This window comes from Mastigoproctus giganteus, chromosome 5, assembly GCF_048544385.1.
Source record: "Mastigoproctus giganteus isolate SK-2022 chromosome 5, ASM4854438v1, whole genome shotgun sequence".
NCBI classification, from domain to species: Eukaryota; Metazoa; Arthropoda; class Arachnida; order Uropygi; family Thelyphonidae; genus Mastigoproctus; species Mastigoproctus giganteus.
In genome coordinates, this window is record NC_143579.1 from 180,738,966 (window position 1) to 180,764,394 (window position 25,429).

At 38.3% G+C, this 25,429-nt stretch overlaps 1 protein-coding gene across 1 annotated transcript in view; it reads left to right on the plus strand.

Annotated features, from left to right (window-relative positions):
* Pisd (phosphatidylserine decarboxylase) overlaps positions 1 to 25,429 on the plus strand; it is a 98,772-nt gene that overhangs the window by 35,502 nt on the left and 37,841 nt on the right. Inside the window, exon 3 of the mRNA XM_090374731.1 lies at positions 7,846 to 8,082. Coding sequence (XP_090230857.1) covers positions 7,846 to 8,082 — 237 coding nt within the window. The remainder of the gene's footprint in view (positions 1 to 7,845; positions 8,083 to 25,429) is intronic.

Below are 25,429 nucleotides of genomic sequence, written 5' to 3' on the forward strand. Positions count from 1 at the left end.
AGTATTTTTTTTTAATGGTATATACGCATTCAAGGCATCTGTGATTAATGTTTTAAAAGCGTACCACAGTTCAAATGTATTCCTTTTCTGCACGATATATACCCAGTTAATAGAGGCCATGTAGTACCTTAAGGCATCGTAATTTACTTTTCTGAAATTAAAACCCATTCCTTTGCCTTTTACTTCTGCTACCTCTCTCGTCATCATCCACCGTAGAACTCCATGATCACTTTCTGCTACTGGTTCCTCTACTGTCAGCCCTGTTATGTCATCTGATTCATGTGTGATGATGAGGTCTAGGATATTCTTTTCTGTAGTACTTTCCCTGACATGTTGATGCAAATAACAGTCATCTAGTTGATTTAAAAATTTTGTTCCGCATGTCGAGTTTCCTTCCCATTTACTCCAATCAATTAGAGGCAAATTGAAATCACCCACAATAAGGCATTGATGCTTACTTGCCCATTCCATTTGCATGTTGAGGCTTTTGTCATAATCTTCACAATCACCTGGTCTGTAGATTACTCCTACTCACATCATACCTTTGTTTCCAACTATCTCACACCATACAGACTCTATACTAGCCTGTGAAATGTCTGAATCCGAGAAAGCTATCGTCACACTCAGGCTGCTTCTGATAAGAAGCATTACCCCACCACCCCTTCTATCTACCCTATCTTCAATGTCAACATGACCTGCTTTAAATTCATTGCACCAAAAACACCCGCTTCTTTGTTTATCACCTTTTTGCCATACACAGCAACCAGTTCATGGTGAATGTCACTTGGTGAAGACCCTTTTGCTTGCAAAAAGCGAATAACTTCACGAACACCTGTTTTGGACTACACTCGCATGGTAGCCACCATTTTGCAACTGGAATTTGCTGTGAGGCAACAGTACCGCAACACTCCACTGATGGTCTTTTTGAACATTATTAACAGGTCTATCTGCCACCGCATTTCATCTCATTCCCTTTCACCATTGTTAAGCGAAAAAATGTGTTACCGTACTTTTCAAAAACTCCTCATAGATAGGAATGGTATCCTTAATGGAGCACAGCAAATTGGTGTGTGAAGGGAGACGTCTTGCCTGATCAATCATAGTTAATTATTGTGATGAAATCATAAAACAGTTGGCTGTAAGAAACTAATCTGACATTATTTATCTTGACTTTGGCAAAGCTTTTAATATGATAACCCTATGAAAAGCTGTTATATAAACTGGAGCAAATTGAGATTACAAGTTGTTTCATTGGATCAAGGATGACTAAAAGATGGGTGATAGAGAATAGTCATAAATGGACATTTCTCAGGGTGGACCAATGTAGTAAGTAGAATTTTCAGGGATTGGTATAGAGGCCACTTTTACTTCTAATCTTCCTTAAAGCAATTTAAGATGGAATGCAGGCTAAGTTGTCAAAGCTTTCTGATGATTTAATGATACAAAGTAGTAGTAGTAGTAGTAGTAGGCATGTAATGCAAGAAAGTAAGCTTATGTAGCATCAGCCAAAAAAAAAAAAAAAAAAAAATTCACACATCCATTCCCCCTAAAATTTGTCCAGTTCCTCCTTGAATTTATTTAAGCTATCAACTTCCACAACAACAGATGGAAGTTTGTTCCAGCAATCAACTATCCACTGGCTAAAGACAAATTTCTGCACATCTGTTCTATAATTGTCTTTCCTCAATTTGAATTTATGCCACCTCAGGTTCATAATCTGAGCAAGAAGAAGAATCCCATTATCCCATTCAAGGCTTTATGCACCTGAACAGATCACCTTGCAGGTGCCTAGTCTCCAGACACTGCAATTTGCAGAACTAAAGCCTTTCTTGGTAAGAGGACCCTTCGTTCCCCTCACCAATCTTGTTGCCCTTCCCTGTACTCGCTCAAGCAACTCTATGTCCTTCCTAAAATGAGGCCTCCAGACCTGTATGTAGTACTCAAGGCGGGGAATGACCATTGCCTCATACAAAGGGATAATCACCTACTTTTCCCTACTAGCAAATTTCCTGTATATCATTGACAATACCACATGACCTACTCTGGCAGCTTATCTGCACTGCTCGGAAAACTTCATACCTGACTTCACAATTACTACCAGTTAATTTTCATTTTGTACCACACAATTGGTACGTTTCTCTGAGTTTACTTCTACCCATATGCAGTACTTTGCATTTGTCAATGTTAAACTTCAGTAGTCACTTCTTAGCCCAGCTTCTCAACTTTTTTAGATCCTGGGTGAGTAATGACTGGAATGATTTAGATTGGTAGCACAAGTGGTATGAAAAATTGCAGTAGTAGTTTAATACTTCTAAATGTAAGATCACGAACGTCAGATTTGGGATCTGATGGCATATATTCAAGACCAGCTGGTAAATGGATAACAGTAGTTCAAATCCATGGGCATATAATGCTCTGCTTGTTCTTTGCATTATAACCTGCTAAATTTATGGTACAAAAGTAGCAATCATGAATATTATTGTTCAAGATTTGCTCTAAACTGTGGGAATGTCAAATTTCTTTTTACTTTACTTACTTCTTTTACTTTCTTTTTACCACCATTTCCACAATATACGGCACATTTTATGGGGAGGGGGGATCCAACTTTTATCTTGGTTGCGTAATTTAATTCCAAAATATGTGATAAATACATTTTTCATGTGAAAAATCACACAGGCTATAATTGTCTTATTGTCAGTCTGACTCTCTCAATGTCTTGAGTCGTTCATTGCTGTTAATGGCATTTTAGCAAAACTTGCTTTTGTGAAACAATTCTTAATCGTTGTTTCCATCACATCTTGACTCTACACTTTCACCAACTGTGATATACACATCCGCAAAGCTATAACAGAATCTATAGGTTGGTTGGTTTCTATTCTCAGTATAATTTTTTCATTGTGTGCCTTCGATAGTGCATTTTCAAATCCTTGGTCCATTGGCTGGAGTTTAGATGAGGTATTTGGTGGGAAGAAAACAAGAAACAAGCTTCACACTTGTAAGTTTTGAAATTACCGAGTGAAGGTGGGGAGGTCAGTTGTTGGCAATCAAACCGATTTTTCTGTTTGCTTTTGTCATCTTTCTATCGAAATTTAAAATCCACTGTTCAGAAATTTTTCAAAATTGTTTCTTTCCAATGGGTATAGTTTTCTTCTTCAATTGCAACTCCACTTTCATCAAAAATAACTTTTTCGAGTAAGCCATGGCGTTCTTTAAATTTGTCCAGCCAACCAGAACGGGATTTTAATGTTTTATGCCTCAGAAATGATGCGTACTCCATAGTCCTTTCTTTTATTAATTGCCCTGATATCGGCCATTTTGGTCTTGAATCAGCTTTATCTGTGTAAAAATTGCTTCATCTACATCTTCGTACAGGCATGATTTCACATGCTTCCAGCTGGTTCGCATTTCCTCAAACAGTTTGAAAATCGAAACACTGTTTTTCAGAATGGTTAACGCACTACTGGCAGGAAAACCAAATTTAAAAGAAATTTCTTTTCTTTTTCTTTTTTTTAACGTCCCGATCTACACTATTAAGCACTTCCACTTTTTCACAGTACACCCAAGGATTTCCTCTTAGACACAGTAAGGTTACTTGCGCAGCAGCTAAAACAATATTGATTTAGGGACCTCTTGTATCTACCATGTAAACAGAGACAGGTGAAATTTAGTGAAAGTGTGGATGACTCATTTCTTTGAAACAACAGATGAATTTCAGGGATAAAGGAAAATCACTCTCTCCTAATTCTCTAATAGGGTGCTAACAGTAGAAAACAGGTTGATCAGATCCAATGTCTGCATTGGGAATATGCCTTAATCTTTGCCAATGGCTGTGAACACATTGATTGCAGTTGATCAACGCAACTTCTCGGGGCGCCTCCATAGCCAGGTGGGAAGGAGCAGCAGCAGTGCATAGCACACGCTTCGTGATTAGACCGGGGTTCGAGCCCGTCACCACCAAATACGGAGGATGCGGAAAGGTCAAGGGAATGACCACCGCATATTCCGGGAGCAATATAGCCTTAGTTGCTAATGCTCCTAAAAACCAAATAACAAACAAACAACAAGCAACTTCTCGGTACAATAGTATATAGGATGTATAGGTTTTATTTCTTCTTTTTAGCCATTGCTGGCCCACTGCTGGCAAAAGCCTCTCCCAAACCTTCCATCTTTTTCTATCCCATGCCGTGGTTGGCCAGTTTCCTCCTGCAGGGTTTTACAGGCACCGCTAAATTGTAAAATTTTTTTACCTCTTAATGCGTGAAATTAATCCCTTTAGCTCTTAAAAGCTGAAGGGATTAATTGTTAATCCTCTTAGCTTTTAATTTGTTTTCTACTGCATCAGCTCTATTGCCTAAAGGCCAGAGCTGTGAACAATGCATAGAGTCTATCGAAATCAGTTTGTTATATTGAAATTTTCTCCTTTATACAAAAAAAGTTCACTACATAGAAAAATTTGCTATACAGAAGTTTGTTAAAGAGAGATCCAACTGTATATCCTGCCTTTCTTTTGCCACAACATAGTTTACTGCAAATGTAGCAAAATGTATTTGGATTGTTCACACAACTACAACTTTTCATTGTCAAGGACAGAAAATATGAAAATCACGTTAGAAGATACTAGTCAGATATTAGCTAGCACGACTGCACCATAAAACATTTGAATGCAGGAGAAACGCTTTTGCAGGTTTATATACCTGTGAAGTGTTTCTTACTTTACTTGCAGGTCTCAGCATGTCTAAACATGTTTTGGCACAGTGATACGTCTCAGTTATAAAGAAAGTAGTATTGCATATATATGGAATGTGTAGTTAAGAAAACAATTACTTTTTGTGAAAAAACCATACGTGATATATAAAAAAAATGGTTTGGATTTTTAGAATTAGCCCTGGAAGTACAAAAACGCCACGAATGTTCAAAACATCAGAATTTATGCATACCCGTGTAATCACCAATTAGTTGCCTCCAGTATGCAGCATTTTTACTGCAGTACCGATTTCAATACAAATGGCTCTGGAATTGATTCGATTCAGTCCACACATTTACCCTGCAGCATCATTTTCACTGATTCTTTTAATATCATTCTCTCCTTAAAAGAGCAGGAAAATGCAAGCTCTGAGATTTTCCTGGATCCCTAACCATGTTGGCATACTTGACAAAGACAGGGCTGACTAAGTTGCTAGATTTACCAATTAGTCAGTTGATACTACTTTTACAGTTCACTTTACTGATTATGAGAGTCATGTAATGATCTAATGGCACATCACTGCCAGGGTGTCTGGTCTCGAGCTGGCAATAAACTCAAAGGGTAAATCAGAACTTTAGCATTAGCAAAGGCACATGATGCAAGAAAGCAAGCTTATATAGCATCAGCCAAAAAAAAAAAAACATTATTTCACCCATCCACTCGCTCCAGATGTTTGTCAAGTTCTGCCTTGAATCTATTTAAGCTATCAACTTCTACAACAACAGATGGAAGTTTGTTCCAGCAATCATCCACCCGCTGGCTAAAGGCAAATTTGGATTTATGCCCTCTCAGACAGTTATTCTGAGCAATAGGAAGAATCCCATCAGCATTGAGAATGCTCAAACCATTCAAGGCTTTGGTCCTGGCCACCCAGTTTCTGTTCAACTATAAAAGAAGAGGTCCCTAAAGAGAATTCAGATAGGCCACATACATTACTCACACTTACCTCTTTCTTTCTTCAGATCCATCCCTCTGTCCTTGTTGTAGTATTCAGCTTATAGTTCATATAGTTATTAACTGCCTACTTTGTTGTAAAGTGTTTGGGGCACTATTATTATTAAATTTTTATTAAAAGGAACAGCACAAAGTGTTTCCTACCTTAGATTTTGAATGATGGTTCTTCCATTGACAGTGTTTATACTCCTGAAACTGATCTGATACTATGACCTGTGATATCCATACCCTTTGACTTGTACAGAGCTCTTACAAACTTTTGTTTGACATTTTGTCTTTAGTTGCCCTTGTATTGTAAAGCCCTTAACAGCAATGAGAACTGTGCCGTCAAGTTTTTTTAAGGAATGATGCATTCTCTTACTTGGTGATATTATTCGATTAGAAATGATATTAGTAACTTTAGGCAGACTTATGGACAAACATAGTTGTTAAACAGATGGCGCGTGTTATCGGTAGTGGCACTATAAGCCATAACAATGTATTGAAGTTTTTCATATTATTAAAAGCAGATTATTGGAGTTCATGAGTGGGCTGAAATTTACTTATGGGTACACCCTCCAGACTGCCTCAGTCTTAGGGTGTTTATCCCCCCGTCCCGCTATTTTAACCTGATATGAAAACAGCTTCTACAGACGATGCATGTTGCAGTAAAAATCGTTTTTCTGTCGGGTTTGCCGAGTTCATTTACCGAGAATGCAGGGAGAGACGCTGCGGTACTGGGAAACACGCTTGATCGCTAAAAGTTTCCTGTGGTTCTCTTGTTGGCTTTCTTTACCTTCGCCAAAGTGTTTAGAAAAAAGCATATCTTTGTAGCACATTCTCTGTCTGTATTATGATTTTCTTAGTTCATTTGAACTTACTAATGCTAGAACGTTGGTCTGATTTCTGTGATGTGAACTAATTACCCAGGAAGCTTACTGATTGCTTACAATCAATCAGGAACTAGGGCCACTATCATTATCAGAACCACTCTCACCTACATCACTATTCTTCATATAATACTGAACATGAAGAAACATGGTCAGTTAACCTTTTCCACTCAATAGGAAACATTTCCTATAAAACTGGCTTTTGCTATGACGCTCAACAAATATTAAGGGCGAACATTCAATTGCATTCACCTTTGCATAATGTGCATAAGCTCATATTCATCTTTGCACAAGCTGATATTTACACTGTCAGCCCTACAACGCTTTGTCTTGATTTAGAACTGTGGTTGATATCATAATTCAAATTACAGGTGTTGGAAATCTTTGTGGAAACTAGTACAATTTGCAATATTATGTACAAAGTTTTCCATAGTGTATCTGCTGGGTAAGAAATAGTTTGATATTATGCATTAGTGCATTATGCATTATTTACTTTTTCAATTTATCATTGAATTATCATTCAAAATATCCCTGCCAGTTACAAAATTCACTCTAGATCATTTGATTTTCAAAATACATTCATTACATTGACTATTGTGTTGGGGAGCTGGCAAGTAAAAGTCCTCCAGTTATATACACAATTTTGGTTAATAACAGTTTAGAATACAGAAATAATAATTTTGACACTGAGACATCACCTGGAATGCATTTTAATATCAGTTAATTCATTAAAAAAAACTTTGGTGTTATAAACTATATTAAACTGGTGTCATATGTAACAGGACTTGCCCTTCTTACATTTCTTATGCACTTTAGCTTAGCAACATTTTCAACATGCTCCTCCTTCACATTGAATAATGGAATTTGCTAATCCAAACATTCATTTCCACCATAGATAGTGAGTTGGTGAACAGTGAACCCACTGTATCAAACAATTAATAGGTACCAATTTGAGTTTTTCTTGCACATGAATATAATTTATAACTTTACACCAAATGGGTTAGGAAAATGTTGAATCTTCCATTAAATGTAGAAAGGTAAGTTTTTCTGAAAAGTTTATTAAACATAATGAGTTACGTTGTCTATTTGAAGCATTGGATGGTTTTTATACACCAGGAGTTAAATATCTTTTTGTTGCAATGTGCAAAAATAGTTGGTTGTTCAGTTTTGCTTTTGTTTTCATTTTTGTTATTTTATGAATGTGATGGCTCTTAATTTTATATTTTATGAATCCAATTACTTTGTCACTTTGAAACCAATAATTTTTGTGCTCTCTAGGTATCACTTTATACAATGCTTCCTCTGAGGATAACTTCTCGCTGGTGGGGCTGGGTTAATTCTTTAAATCTTCCTTTGTGGATGCGCAAGCCTGTTCTTAACCTTTTTGTATATGTATTTGACTGTCATATTAAAGAAGCTGCTGAAGAAGATTTAACTAAATATCAGAACCTTGGAGAATTTTTTCGTAGAGGTCTGAAACCTGATGCAAGGCCTGTTGACAGCAAAAGCTCTGTTGTAAGTAGCCTTGTTTCATCTAAACTACCTAAAGCTATTCTTTTCTTCTTACATTTCTTATGCACAGAAACAAAAAAAAAAAAAAAAAAAAAAGTACTGAGATACTAAGAGAAAGACAACAATGGTTAGATTTCAATAATGTAGGGCCACCTTTAGCCTGTAATATAATACACAGGCTCTGTGGAACAGTTTTGACCAGTTTGATGTATATTGATGAAAATATTTCCCATTCTTTTATCAGAACACTTTAATTGGGTAGTGATGCAAGCCTCCATGGACAGCCCTCTTGTGTCTTTATGGCAGGCATCTCAAACTCATTTTGCACCATGCTGAGGGCCACTTGCCTTCAATACTCAAAAAATAAACAAAATACAATTTTTAGATTTACTGTATTCAGTATATAGATAACCTGTTTTGATCCTGCATTAGTTTTTGAATTAAAAATACTTTACAATATTTAATAAAAAATAAACAATAAAACCACAGTTTATTATTATATAATTTTTTAGAGAACACTTGACATAATTTTCCACCAAGTAGATCATCAAAATTTGGTTGAATGTCTTGAGCTGATGTAATCTTTAAGATTGATGATAGATGGTGATTTGTTAATCTTGACCTTTCTGGAGTTTTGTTATTTTTCATCGAAGAAAACAGTTGCTCGCATAAGTATGTGCTCCCAAACATAGCCGGTATATTTGTAGCGAAAAATAACATTTTTGGAAATCGATCTGCAGATAAATAAGTGTTAAAGTTTGGAATTCCAACTTCCGTATATTTTTGCTTTAGCAAAGAGTCGCATTGGATTTCAATTAATTCCATTTGTAAGCTCTCGTCAACAATATCAATAGACATAGGCAAAGTAAAAAGAGGAAACTGTAATTCACAGTTTTTGAAATCAGAAAATCTTCTATCAAACTGCATTTCTAACAACTTAATTTGGTGTGTATATAAGTCAGGTGATTTTAACAACAGAGATTGGCAACTTTTAAAATGAGATAAGTTTTCTTTTTCTATTTGTTTGCGCCAAAGTAATAATTTTTCTTTGAAAACAATATTATCAAATAACATTGTAAGAATGTGGTGTTTTCCTTGAAGGTTAAAATTAAGTTGGTTAAGATGACTTGTAATGTTAACTGAGAAGGCCAGATCCTTTATCCATTGTACATCTTTTAATTCAGTACATTCATAATTCTTTGTTTCCAAGAACATTACGATTTCATCCAGCAGCTCGAAGAATCGTTTTAAAACTTTGACTCGAAATCCATCAAACTTCTGTATAATAGGATAGATCAGTATGTTCACTTTCTATGTCTTCCAGAAATGAAACTTGTCAATGATTAAGTCCACGTGCTCGAATAAAGTTAATAATTTTGGGAACTTTTTTAGCACGTCTGATATTTAAAACCTTGGAACATAATACTTGCTGGTGAATAATGCAATGAAAATGTTCGAAATGATTATTACCATGTTGTTTGCATGTTTCTTTTAGTTTTGCAATGACACCCTTAGTAATACTCATCATGGCAGGTGTGCCATCAGTTGCAAGACAAACCAACTTATTCAATGGTAATTTATATATATTCAAAATTTCCAAGGGTGCACTAAAAATATCAGCTCCAGTGGTTGTATCATGCATAGGAATAATTTGTAAAAGCTCTTCACCTACTTTTAAGTTCACATCACACCCACGAATAAAAATGGCCAGTTGAGCAATATCTCGAATTTCTGTTCTTTTGTCAATTGTAATAGAGTAAGCCTCAAATGTAGATATCATTGAATTGAGCTGATTTCTTAAATTTTCAACTATTTCATTGATCCCATTAGCTTCTGTGTTTCTACTTAAGCTTACACTTTTGAAGCTTTTTACTTTCTCTAGACACCACTTTTGCTACTTTAATTAAACACTCACTAATAAAATCTCCTTCTGTAAAAGGTTTTGATTTGCTTGCAATTAATGTGATAACAAGTAACTAGCTTTTACAGCTGCTGTATTTTCCTTAGAAGGTTTGGTAAACAAGTTTTACTGTTTTTTAAGAATTGATTTCAATTCTAACAACTTACTTTCACAGTGTTTCTCAATGTATTTATCATAGATTTCTTTATGATGTGTACCATAATGTCTCCTGATATTGTATTCTTTGCAGACTGAAATAGATTTACTACCTATTAAGCATACTATTTTGTTTCTGGATGCAGTAATAGTCTAGCTCCCATTTCTCTTGGAAGTTACAGCATTCTTCTTTGATTGTTCTGGATGCAGTAATAGTCTAGCTCCCATTTCTCTTGGAAGTTACAGCATTCTTCTTTGATTGTTCTTTTCTTACTCATACTGGTATTAGGGGTTGACATAATGTTTATTATTATGTATCTTTTTAATTTAATACAAATAAAACACAAAATTAACTGCATACAGTTAAAAATATAATTCACGAATATACAACTGAGCAAACACTTTGTGGTCTGTACTACTCAAAGCTGCAGGTGATGGCTTAAAAATGAAACATTATATCCTATCTTTTCTCTCTTTTTCGAGTGCTGCATTGAAAATTGCTTAAATGTAAAATTCAAAATAAATTATGTGAAAATAAAAATAAACTTCATTAGTATTTTTTCCATTTCTTTTAATTAAAAAAAAAAAAGAAGTTTTCAAGAAATCTCAGCAGGTCACAGACTTTTTGTTGGAGAGCTGCATGAGGCCTGCAGGCCGCGTGTTTGACATGCCTGCTTTACAGAGTTGAATAGTGGTCAACTCTGAATAGGAATAGGACTCAGAATCAAACTCTGAACTTTCCAGTCCATCAGTGTCATGTTATTCTACCCAAACAAAGCTGTTACACACTGTACTTGTGATAGGGAGTATTGGTTTTATTATTTTGTCACTTTGAAATATTGACAACATATTTAGTAATACTAACTATAATTTTATATTATTTTAGTATACAATTGTGTCATTGTTGAAAGAATGATATCAAAGCTACCCTTCTGCAAAGGTTGTCATCCAGAAAAACTGTTGGTGTGATGCCATATCACGAATAACTGTCCTAAACCAAACCAGACTTCTACCCCTGTGTATCACAAATGGGACACTATATTCTCCAGAATGTTCTGTGGGTTGAAACCACAGTCATTCTGTAAGATGAAAAACAGCATATATCAAGAATCATCAGTCTAAAGAGCCCTTTATCTACTCCTCCAGAGACAGTTCCTCTGATCATGGCACCATCACAGCTACCACTTTGCATTCTTTCATAATGAAAAGTTTATAGGTGGTAGTTCATCCAGGTAACAAAATTCCTTTTGCTGTTATATATTAGTATGTAAGACTGTTTGAACAGAACTTCTGTTTTTCTATATGCTATGCATATTTGTTATATGCACAGACAATTTTATATGCATCTTCCCACGTGTTCCATTATTATTTTGGCTACTTGAGGTTCTTCCCCCCCCCCCCGGTCAAATTACGACTGTTAACATGTTAACTACACCTGACACATATGGCCATTCTTCTTGACCTTCAACAATCTCACCGTGCGGTCGCAAAAATAATGCTCCTGAAAAAGTGTTATCATTTAAAGTTTTCAAGTGCCCAAAATGGAATTTAAAGATGAGGAAGAGGAACAGTAGGTGAGTGGATTGATATGTTTTGGAATTGATTACAGCTAAATTAGGAGTTTTATGGCAAAAAGTAATTTCCGTACGGAAGTAGCTTTATGCCCACAGCCCTAACATAGGATCCCATACAACATAGGATATAGGATTGTTGACATCAAAATAATTATATTATGTGGCTAGTTATATACATTTCCTTATATTTTGGAACACATGGGAAGCTCCTTGTGACTCTGGGAACACCTTCGAATTCATCATATCCTAAATAGAGAGCTAGATAAGGAACACCCCCGATAGCCACACGGCGACAATAACCAACAACAACGCGGCGGGCGGACATATTGCCTTCTTCCCCGTTATCCAAACAAAGGAATCGGCGGGAAAATCTGTCATCTACAACCTGGTTGCCATGACAACGTTGCAGGGGAAGACATACTGAGGGCAGGGTCAAGAGGCACGTGACCGGCGCACACAGCGACCTACGTCACTAACACAGCTCACTGCATAGTATATAGAAGTAGTGGCAACACAACTGTCAGGACCCACAGGAACATCACCGGAACCCCCAAAAAAGAAATATGGATAACTCGAGAACCACAGGACCGATTGGGGTGCAAATTGAAAAATAGCCTCACGGCACCTTACTGAACAGTAGGATAGGAACACCCACAAGATCCAGGAACATCCCCTTCTTGGAATTGGAAAAACTGAATTCCTCCTCAACCAGGAGCCCCAAGAACCTGAAACTTGGTAGCCAGGCTGGGGATAGAGGTTCATACCACCTCCAACGCACAAACACCAAAAACAAGAACATCCCCGTCTTGAAAAAGAAATAACTAGAATCCTCTGCAACTTTGAATCCCAGAGCCACGAGACACAACAGCCAAGTGGGGAATTGAATAGGCAACTCACACAACATTACTGTCCTACAAGAACAGCACCATCAAAACACACAAAGGAAAATAACCATGGCCTGCGAGCCCTAACAACTGGACATGACAGAACGTAGTGACTCCAGCAGTGACTCTTCAACCTGTACTGAAGAGGAGACCCTAAAGAATCAACGAGGGAGGTCACACCCAACAAGTATCCCCCTAATAAGCCAGCAAACTGCTGCCAAATTTAAACATAACAAACCACAAGGGAAGTAGGACTACCAAGAAGAAGACCCCTGCAAAAGGAAAAGGACAAAAGGATTTAAAACAGGCCAATTACCAGGACCAAGCCAATAAAAAGGAAAACCTAAGGGAGGAAAAAATGGCAGTAACAGAAACAGAGGAAGATGAAACAACCCAAGGTGGAAGGGCGTCAGTAAAATCACTGATTGCAACATCAGACAAGCAAGTCGAATGTCCACCACAACAATACCACATAGCAAGCAAGGTGGAAAAAATAGAGACCATGTCGGTACTCAAAAATAAATTCCTGGATGTCCTCCAGGCGGGACAAGAAATCACCCCCCATATGGTAACGGAATTGTGCAGATTATGGGGCCACATGGAGAAAATAGTCATTGATACGACAATAGAGAATGAGATCCTCAGAGCAAACAAAGGCGCACAAACTTCACCTACACCTAGCCCTGGCCCATCATACGTCAGTGTTGCAGCATCAGGAAAGGAAGTGAGGAGTCCCACTGAATTGACCCCACCGAGCGGACAGGACAAACACATAATTATTATTAAGGCAACAAATGACTCAGTGATAAAAACAAGTGAAGAGGTCAGCAATACAATCACAAACAACTTCAAGACGGATCTCAAAAACATAAAAATAAAATCAATAAGGAAACTGAGGGACAGAGGAGTGGCCATCGAGGTAGCATCACTCAATGACTTAAACAAATTGAAGCAATGTGACAAGTTCCAGGAATTCAACTTTAAGATTGACTACCCACACAAATTAAACCCAACAGTAATAGTGTACGATGTAAACAAGGACCTTCCGGACAATGAATTCATGGAAGACCTATACGGAAAAAATTTTGAGGACTCCAAGATCTCCTCAGAGGAATTTACCAATGAAGTAAAAGTCCGATTCAGAATGAATGCAAGGCAAAGAAACAACAAGCACCTAGTACTGGAGGTCTCACCACACATACGCACGCACCTACTCAAACACGATGGGCGCATATATATAGGGTGGTCAGCACACTACTTGAAAGACTTCCTTGTAGCGACCAGATGCTATAAATGCCTGGCATATGGGCATTCAGCAAAGTTTTGCAGGCAGAGTGAACACACGTGTGGTCACTGTGGCGAGGTTGGACACCAGCAGGCCTCCTGCCCAGAGCCGGATGGACCAGCAACATGCCCAAATTGCAAAATACGGAAGCGAGACAGCAATCACTCATAGAGATAATACATGCCCGGACTTCATAAGGGCCAAAGAGAACACAAAACAAAAGACCAATTATGTTTAATACTATCAATAATAATCTAAGTCGTGACAAGCTAACCTTCTGTCAACTGAACTGCCGACGCTCGGCTACAGTGACTTCAGATCTCGCAAAACTAGCACTTGAGAAACGGTTCGACATCCTAGGCCTACAGGAACCCTACAACTATAGGGACAAGGTAAAAGGAATGCCACCCAACACAAGAATAATTCAAGCAGAACCTTCAACTGATGGTGAAGGGAGAGGAGCAGTCACAAGGGTTTGGGCTGCACTCGCAGTGATAAACCCAAAAATAACAGTGACAAAAAATAAACTGCCTCTGCACAAAGTATGCGGCAACAGCCTGCCTAGAGGGCCCGTACGGGCAGATATATGTGACCTCAGTCTACATGTGATGCCCAGGTAGAAACCAAGAAATTACCCCATATCTAAATTTCCTAGAGACACTGCTAAACACCCTTCCTGGGAAACAAATCATAATAATGACGGATGCCAATGCATCCTCACCACTATGGAACAGCCCCAATCTAGATGCAAAAGGGGAGCTACTGGAGGAACTCATCATATCGAAAAATCTGATGGTACACAATACCCCAGGGCATCCACCAACATTCTCCTCGGAAGTAGGAGAATCATACATAGATGTCACTCTCACCAGCAGCTCACTGGCGAATGTGATTACAAACTGGAAGTTACATCCAAACTAGTCAACAAGCGACCACGCAGTAATAACCTTTGACTATACAAAAGCGCTGACCCCTCAGGGTAGTAAGATCTCTCAGATCTCTCCCAGATATAAAACAAAAAATATAAACTGGGACGAGTTTGATAAACAGGTGACAGACAAATTCACTACCACCTTTCTAGAAACAATACAGCACCAGCCTACGGAACAAATAGTGGAAAGAACAATGTCTCTCCTCACAGACATATGCGATGCCACACTAAAGAAAAAACGGAGGAAAGCAAACCAGGTGCCGTGGTGGACCAATGACCTAACAACCCTACGGAAATTAACGAAAAAATCTAGAAAAGACTTGAGGAATGCAAGGAGAACAAATAGACCACAGGACCAAATAGAGAGACTGCAAGAAATATATAAAGAGAACAGACGCAGATACAATAATGAAATATACAAAGAAAAACACCTAGCCTGGAAAAAGCTGGTTGAAGTCACATTGGGAAAAGACCCATGGGGCCTGATCTACAGGCTAGTATTCGAAAAACAGCATCCAGGAGAAGTATTCTCCACGATCACATGCTCCCCGAACAACGAAACACTAACATGGGAACAATCAGTAAATAAAATCCTGGATGGAATTATAAAGCAGGATATAACAATCCCTGAGAGCCCGACGCAGACAGCCATCCGACTTCAACACCTGACATACAGGGCAGCAGACAAAGAGGACGATTTTACACACAGGGAGATTAATGATGCAATACTCTCCTTTAGTGATGGAAAATGCCCAGGACTGGATCTAATAGAGGTGACTATCATGAAAAGACTGTGGAAGAAGAACAGCACAGTACTGGAAACCCTTTTCAATAAATGCCTACATGAAGGCATCTTCCCTGCCCCCTGGAAAATAGCAAACCTCAAAGTCTTAATTAAACACCCTGACAAGCCCCCAAACCTAGCCTCCTCCTACCGCCCCATTGCCCTACTCTCTGTCATAGGTAAAGTCCTAGAAAAACTAATAGTAGGCAGATTCCTACAATACTATACTAAGAAAAATCTATCCTCAAGTCGGCCGTGGGAGCTATCAAGCAGGTTCTAAACACTATTATTTCCTTGGAATTTAAGTATGTCCTAGGTCTCTTTGTAGACTTTAAAGGTGCCTTTGACACCCTATGGTGGCAAAGTGTGCTGGCGAGGTTTCGAGAGGCAAAGGTTTCAATTCCGATTTATCATCTAATTACAGACTACTTCTCAAACAGGCACCTCGTGGTCTCAAGCGGAGCATGCTCCGTAACAAGACCAGTGACCCGCGGCTGCCCACAGGGATCTGTTCTTGGCCCAGTCTGCTGGAACACAGTCCTTGATGAGTGGCTCGCAAAAGATCTCCCCCAAATAGAGAAAATAGCTTACGCAGACGATCTTGTTCTGATCCTACAGGGTAACTCAAGGCGCGAGCTGGAATCCAGAGCAAAAGAGGCCCTGGAAGATCTAATGTCCTGGTGCACAATAAATAAACTGGAAATATCAGCAGAAAAAACAAAACAAGTCCTATTCAAGGGAAAGCTCAATAGAAATAGACCTCCATTAATTAAAATCAATGAACAGAGCATAGGCAGGGAATCCAAATACAAGTATCTAGGAATAATATTAGATGAAAATTTAACTTTCATAGAGCATGCAAAATACTTAAAGAAAAAAAACTCAAAAATTAACCGGAAAATTACTAAGAATTGCAAGGAAAAAATGGAACATAAAACCATCCACACTGGCATTGTATTATACAAGCCTCTTCCTCCCCATTATATGCTATGGAGCGGGTGCCTGGGCACCTGGCATCAAACGCAGCCTAGTAAACAAATACCTATTACAGGCACAAAGAATCTTTCTTTTGGCCACCTCCAGAGCATGTCGAACCATCTCAACTTCAGCCCTCCAGATAATATGTGGAAAGCTACCCATAAAATATGAAATTATACAAGCATATCTAAATTACTACAGGAGACAAAGAATCCCACATGCCTTTGAAGAATATGCAATAAATCTTAATGGAACAGACAAAGAAGATCAAAGAAGACTAAGAGAAATGTTTACTACACAATGGCAAAGAGAATGGAGGGAAGAGACCAAGGGGAGGACAACGTATCAGTTCTTCCCCCTTGCACAAGAAATAAGCAAGACAAACAAACCTTGGCTGCAACCAGGATTATACACTACTTTCCTCATGTCGGGCCACGGAAGCTTAAACTCAAGACTACATGCTCTGAGGCTGGCCGATTCTCCTGACTGCAAATGCGGGTCGCACGAAACAGTGCAACACATAATGCTGGACTGCATTAACTACACGGACCTGAGGCAACCGTTCCAGCTAATAACAGAGGTGTACCACACGGAGGATTTCTTCAAAGTGACGGAATCACTGGAAACCTTCCAATCACTGGCGAACTTTGCAGAGAGAGCATTCCAGAGAAGAAGGACTCTTCTAGGCCTGCCAGACTAGCAGGTAACCATGTCCTGTGACAACACTACACTGTGAAGGTAACGCGTGTTGTATTGTCAATAATTACCAAGTGAAAGGAAGAAGGGCAGGACAAGGAAAACACAGTCTGCCATGGACCTATGGCTTGAAAAGTAAGACGGTATACCTGCTGACCACATGAAAAGGTCAGGGAACACACAAACTTGTACGTGACACACAAAAACTCACCTAGCACATAAGAAAACAACAGTGATTATAAGAGACTGATTGACTTTTATGCCTATGTAAATGATAAAGAATTGAAATGGATATAAAATAACCTAGAATGCCTGATTGACTTTTATGCCTATGTAAATGATAAAGAATTGAAATGGATATAAAATAACCTAGAATGCCTGATTGACTTTTATGCCTATGTAAGACTGACTGACTATATGCCTATGTAAATGATAAAGAATTGAAATAGATATAAAATAACCTAGAATGCTGGGCTTCTCCACAAGGACAGGATTGGGCCCTGCGTATGCAGGGGTCCGGCTACTAAAAACATCCTAAAACGCCCGCCCTAGGTCAGGACTGAGCCCTGCGAGAGCCAGGGTACTACCAAAATATTGTTTAATAAGGAAATGATTAAGAGTGCAAGAGAAACTGGCTGCCTCCACGTGGCAAGTGACGGGAGCGGGGGGTCGGGACACTACAAGTCCGCGACTCCCTGCTGCTAAATGCCAGTTGCCAGCCACAAACAACGAGAACAACACACTACATACACTAAAATACAAATTAAAGGGTAAAATAAAAGTGTTTTTTTTTTTTTTTTTTTTAGTCAAAATTCAAAATTGTATACGTTATCATTAGAGAAATTGTTAAAAAATTTTATGCTGGCAAATATAAACGCTTAAACAACGGCGGATATAGGGGAAACCCTGGATACCGCTAGTAACCTACCAAAACACTGTCACTATGGCCATTCTTATGCTGTCAAGGCACATGAAATTAACTGCTCGATTCTGTCGTCACACTGCTTGAGGTTAGTTTATGTGCATAGAATAAAGTTTTTATAAAATTTTGAATTTTGTTCTGATTTATAGCTCAGCCCGAAAGTAAGTGTTTACTTTTAGCTATGAATTTCAGACTACTTACTTTTCAACCATTATTTACCAATTCCAAAATTGGAAAATAATGGTTGAAATGGGAATGTCAAGGATTTCAGAACGTTTTTATTTATCAGCATTCTTAAAATTGTAGCACATTGAGTGCACTGTCACAAATGTAAGTGTAGGTGATTGTGTTAATAGATTTCTTGATGACAAAATTCAGTCTTTTTGTTTGATATTTAATTTCAGCATGGCTAGGTGGAAGTCTTTGGAACATTGATCTCTGGAATTCGTGATATACTGCCTTGTTCTGTAATCCATCTGTGAATGGTAAATTGCTTCTACACCATTTATTTGCATAACCAATAACATGAGAGATTTATAGTTGAGATTGTTTCTACAGGGATGCATTTAAATAGAAATGTTGCAAGAATGTTTTCTGATGCTATCAAGGCAGTGTTAGGTGGATTGGAAAACTGCTAGCTTGGGGATTCACAGACTAAGAGATTAAGTCACTACAGGCAGAGACGAAAGTGAATCTTGCACTGATCCTATTGGAATGAGCAGCAGCCTGGAAAGCGAGGTACTGGTGATTTCAAGGACTGCTGGGAGTCATCATGGAACAATTAAATACATGGGTTGTGTTAGTAACTAAGAGTAAGAATAGGTGCATGTATACCAATGCTAGGAGTATAGTAAATAAATTTGATGAATTTGAATTGCTGGTGAAGATATCAAAGGTGGATATTGTTGTGATATCAGAGATGTGGTGTCACACAGAGATAAGGAATGCAGAATTAGAATTTGGAAAGTGTAAAGAAAGGATAGAAAGGGAGGAGGGGGTCATGCTGTTAATTAAGAAACATAAAATCTAAGGAAGTGCATCAAGTTGACATGGATGGAAAGTGCAGTGTAGAGTCGGTTTGATGTGACCTTAAGCACTGTGTAAGCAAAGTTGAGAGTAGGAGTGTGTTATAGGCCTAATGACCCTGATGAATGTAACGAACAACTGTTGGAGAAATAGTGGGCCAGTAAATCAGATTGTCTTATAATGGGGGATTTTAACTTCCCAGATATAGACTGGAACTTGTGGGTTGGTCACTCACACACTAGCAAGACTTCTGTGGATTTATTGAATGACTGTTTTCTACAGCAGCATATTCGAGAGGCAACCAGTGGGAGTATTGCACTTTATCTTATTATTACCAATGATTATTCATGCATTAAGAATATGCTGATAAAGGGAGCACTACGTGGCAGTGATCAGTGTACTGATGTGGGATTTACTCAAAGGTGTAACTACCACGAGGGATAAAGGGAAAGGTTTTTGCTTTCGTAAAGGTGACTACAGTAGTAGTAGTGGCATGTGATGCAAGAAAGCAAGTGTATGAACTTATGCAGCATCAGCCAAAAAAAAAAAAATCACACCATTCCCTCCAAATGCCTATCCAGTTCCTCCTTAAATTAAATTTATTCAACCTATCAACTTCCACAGCAACAGATGGAAGTTTGTTCCAGCAATTAACCACCCTTTGCCTTTAGCCAGCAGGTGCTGGCTAAAGGCAAATTTCCACACATCTATTCTACATCTGTCTTTTCTTAATTTGTATTTATGCCCCCTTAGGTTCGTAATCTGAACAAGTGGAAGGATTCCATCAGAATTCAGCGTGCTCAACCCATTCAAGGCAGGGACAATACAGTTTTTAAATTTGGCTTAATGCCCAAGTTTGCAGATGATACAAACGTTGGAAGGGTTGTTAATTACAGTAATGATGGTATGCTACTGCAACAGGATCTGGAAAAGTTGAGCAGATATGGCTGAGAAGTGTCAATTGAGTACTTTGCATTGACAAATGCAAAGTACTGCATATGGGTAGCAGTAATCCCAGTGTAACATGCCAACTGTGCAGTACTACACTCTGGGTAGTTGAGAATGAAAAAGACCTGGAGATAATTGTGCAGTCAGATATGTAGTTTTCTGAGAGTGCAGACAGGTGCAAGAGTAGCTCATGGGGTCTTGCCAATAATATATATAGGAATTTTGCTAGCAGGGATAAGGAGGCGATTATCCCTTTGTATACGACAGTGGTCAGGCCACACCTTGAGTACTGCATACAGGTTTGGAGGCCTCATTTTAAGAAAGATGTTGAGCAACTAGAATGAGTACTGAGAAGAGCAAAGAGATTAGTGAGTGGAACAAAGGGTTGCTGTTACGCAGATAGGTTTAAGTTCTGCAAATTGCAGCATCTGGTGACTAGGCACCTCAGAGATGATCTGATCAAAGTGTATAAGACCTTGAATGGTTTTTGCAAGCTCAGTGGTGATGGGATTCTTCCTCCAGCTCAGATTCCACACCTGGAGTTGGGAGCATAAATTTAAATTGAGAAAAAAACAGTTGTAGAATAGATCTGTGGAAATTGCCTTAACCAGTGGGTGGTTGATCTCTGGAACTAACTTACATCTGTTGTTGGGGAAGTTGACAGCTTAAATAAATTCAAGGCTGAACTGGACAAACTTTTGGAGTGAATGGATTGGTGAAACAGGAAGGTGTGTTTTTTTTTTTTTTTTTGGCTGATGCTAAATAAGCTTGCTTTCTTGCATCATATGCCTCTGCTAATGCAATTATATCAGTGTCTCTGTACTTTTGGTAAGAATGTGCTATTATATTATGCCTAATATATACACTGGTGTTCAAAGAAAGTTCATCACCCCTTAAAATTGCAATTGTCATTTGAAGTATATGGCAGCGCCTCTGTGGGCAGGAGCAGCAGTGCGTAGCAAACGCTTCTTAATTAGACCGGGGTTCGAGCCGTGACCACCAAATACGGAGGATGCGGAAAGGTCAGGGAATGACCGCCATATATCCCCGGAGCAATATGGCCTTAGTTGCTAATGCTCCTAAAAACCAAATAACAACAACAACAACCGAAGTATATGGCAATATTTCTTACAGATTGCATCAAATAAGATTGACATGCATAGGTGATGATGTAATATTGCATCACCTGTTACTTTCAGCTATATAAGCACACTCTGCAAGAGTTGCAGTCATTCCTTGCTTGTGTCAGGATGGAGAGTTATGTACGTGCAGTTGATGCTACAAAGAAAGAGTGCTATTGTTGCTTTATGTGAGGAAGGATGTTCTGTCCATCATATTGCTTATTTATAGAGTATCTTGTAATCAGTCGACAATGAGTAGAATTCGTTCCAAACTCAAGAATACTGGTTCTGCTGATAGAAAAAAGGAGCCAGACGCAAATGAGTCTCTATGCCAAAACAGGACTGCGTTTTGAAGCACATATGCCTTAAAAACCGTAAAGCTTTTTCGTCTGATCTGAAAAGAAAATGTGAAGAATATACAGGAGTGGTAGAAAGTGCATTAACAGTCAGAAGACTCCTCTTCAAAAATGGACTTGTAGCCCGTCATCCTTAGAAGAAGCTCCTCCTCACACAAAAAATGAAAAAGGCCTGATTAATTTGGTGTAAGGAATCCTATAGGTGTAAGGAGCATGTCAAATGGACCTCCGAGCAGTGGAAGTCAGTTATTTACTCGGATTGGAAGAAATTCAACCTGCGTGGCTCTGATGAGAGACAAATGATTTGTCATAGACTTGGTGAAGAATACCATCCAGACTGTATGTTGTATACAGTGAAATTCCCTACCAGCCAAATGATATAGGGGTACATTTTGTGTCATGGAATAGGTTACAGAACCTGCAGCTTATAAAAGGTTTTGTAAATGCCAATGGATACCTGGCTATATTGGAAGTCAAATTGTTGCCAACCATTAAAGACCATTTCAACCTGCCAAGTAACTGCATCTTTCAAGACGACTCTGCTCCTTGTCATCGAGTGAAAAGTGTAAGTAGGCACTTCTGTAGTTACTTTAGCTTCATTTCTGCATTAGAGGTTCGACAGTAATGTGTTTACATTTGTTACAGGTGAAAAAATGGTTGGAAAAACAGTCCATTACAACTCTTAGCTGGCCAGGAAACAGTCTGGACCTGAATCCTATAGGGAACTGTTGGCATCGTGTGGAATCTGCAGTTGCCAGAAAGAAACCAAAGACCCTTCATGAACTTCAGGAAGATATTTCTTCATGTTGGGAACCACGAACTGTCAGTCGATTATCTTCAGAAATTGATCTTGTCAATGCCTCAATGGTATGCTGATGTCGTTAGGGCCAGAGGCAGCTCAACTAAATATTAGTTTGCACCTGGTGAACTTTCATTTTGTTTTCCATTTAAAATGATAAACCAAAGCAAAACGAGGGCCTCTGATAACATTTCAGCCATAATTATCGTCTTTACCAAAACTGTTGTATAAAGGTTGCAAATGCTCATTTTGGAATATTTTGAGAGCATCTGTCAAATATTACTTAGCTTTGCATTAACTATTAATAAATATCTTTTGTTTATATTTCTGTTTGTGATGCTAGTCATTAATGTAACATACCATTGCAAAAAAGGGTTAGAAATGTGAAATTCCTAAGTGATGCACTTTCTTCAGTATACTGGTGAGGGGGGAACTTGTAACTCGTGCAGTTTTTCTGAAGAGTTAGTAGATGTATATCAGTGTATATTCTGGTCAGTTCTTTCTCATATTTTATAAATTAAATTTATTCAGGAATTATACCTTTTTAACCACTGTGCATTTAGTTGAATTATTGAATGGAAATAGAGGGCAAAGGACTCTCTTAAAGTTAGAATAGGCAGCAATATATAACCATAGAGTGAGGATGATTATTCCTGCATTCATGTCAGTAATGTGAAAACACTTCTAATATTACATATTTAATTTTTAAAAGAAAAAGAAACATGAAGTTGATAAAACTAGCCTTCAAATGAATAATACAAATTACATAGAAATTTGGCACACACAAAGTTATTGTATTGCAGAGTAAATCTCTGCTAGTGATTGCAGAATCCTCATTAATTTGATATTGAATTACAGAAGGCCCTCATTATAACGCAGTTCACTCTATGCTGATTCGCTATGATGCTGTTTTTATATTATAACCCATATCTCACTCTAAAACTGTCACAACTCACTATAACGCTCTTTTACCAGCAGGTGAATTTTTGGATTGAATTTTTGGCATGTTTAACGAAAATGTTTCATCTGATGTAGTTGATAGCTTGAAAATGAATAGCAAAACAGCATTAAAACGCTTCCCATGCCAGAGTAGCACAAGCGTGAACGTGTGCCGAAGTCATGGCATTGTGTTAAGACTGGAATTGTGGCCAAGTCCTTTAAAAAATGTGGTGTAAGTAATGCAATGGAAGACATTCAAGATCATTTATTGTATGAGAGTGACAGTGATTCTAGCGAAGAGGATGATGTTCTAAAGGTGTGGCCTGACCATTGCCTTATACAATGTGACAATCACCCCTTTATCCCTGCTAGCAAAATTCCTGTATATTATTGACAAGATGCCGTGAGCTACTCTTGCAGGCTATTTGCACTGCTCAGAAAAATTCATATCTGACTACACAATTACCCCCATTGTCCTTTTCATTCTCCATTACTCGAAGTGTATTACCACCCAGTTCATACATTACTCTGGGGTTACTGCTAACCATGTGCAGTACTTTACATTTGTCAATGTTAGACTTCAGTTGCCACCTCTCATCCCATCTGCTCAACTTTTCCAGATCCCTTTGCAGTAGCTTGCTATCATTACTGTCATTAACAACCCTTGCCAACCTTCGTACCATCTGCAAACTTAGACATTAATCCAAATATACCTTCATCAGTATCATTGATACATACCAAAAACAACAATGGGCCCACACTGAACCCTGGGGGACTCCACTAATAACATTAGTCCACGAAGAGCAGTGTCCATTGATAACCACTCGGTCTTCTCCCACTTAACCATCCTTTTATCCATTGTAGCAACTTGCCCTTAATGTCATACTGCTCCAATTTGTACAGTAGTCTTCCATGTGCCACAGTATTAAAAGCTTTCCTAAAATACAATTATTCTTTGTATCCAATTCCTTTCTGACCACATCATAGTATCCAATCAGATTTGTCAGACAAGACTTCCCCTTAAGAAACCCATGCTGTGCCTGAACTATAACTGCAGTCTTGTCTAGATGATTCTACATTGCTTCCTTAACTAGTGACTCCATTATTTTCCCTGTGGAAAAGAAGTTAAACTAACAGGTCTATAATTACCTGTGTCACCCTTTGATTTCCCTTTGTGAATTGGGAACACATTTGCACATCTCCAGTCCGTGGGACCTGCCCTGAGTCAAAGGAAGCTTTCATAATTATGGCTAAGGGTTTGTTTAATATAACTGGATATATCCCATTCACCCCAGGTGCCTTCCTTATGTTTACATTCAACAATTTCTCCTCCACTTTGCTCTCAGTTATTACAAAATCACTTAGCTCCCTGTGAGTTTGATTAAACATCTGGCCTTCTCCTCCTTGAATAACTCTTCATGTGTGAAAGTAGATGCAACATACTCATTTAGTTTGGCAGCTATCTGAGAATGATCATCTACAGTCACACCATTAATATCAAGTGGACCAATCTGATTCATCCCCTTCCTTTTAGAGTTTATATAAGTAAAAAGGTCTTTGTAGTTTTTCTTTGAATCCTTTGCCGAAGATTTCCAAAGATGCCTAACCTCTTTGTGGCTTGATTACAGACTAGTTTATATCTGCCATAGGCTTCTGTGTCACCTGATAATTTATATGCATCCCTTGTATTTTTCTTCTCTGCCACAAGCTGCATTAATTTATCTGATATCCATTTAGGCCTAAACCGTGCACAGTGTTTCTTAGTTGGTATGAAAAGCCTAGTACCCTCCAAGGTTACATCCCTGAAGGCTTCCCATTTAGAATTCACCATTAGTAACATCATTAGTTGATCCCACTGTATAGAATTTAAAAACTCTGAGACCTCTGTATTCACCTTTATGAAAGCAAAAATCCTTCCCCTTACCCCTGATAGTAGTTACATCTTTAAGTAAATCCCACATCAGTACACTGTGATCACTGCCACCTAGTCACCTGGTTCCTTTATCTGCTGATTCATACTGCATGAAGAATCACTGCTGATAATCAGATCA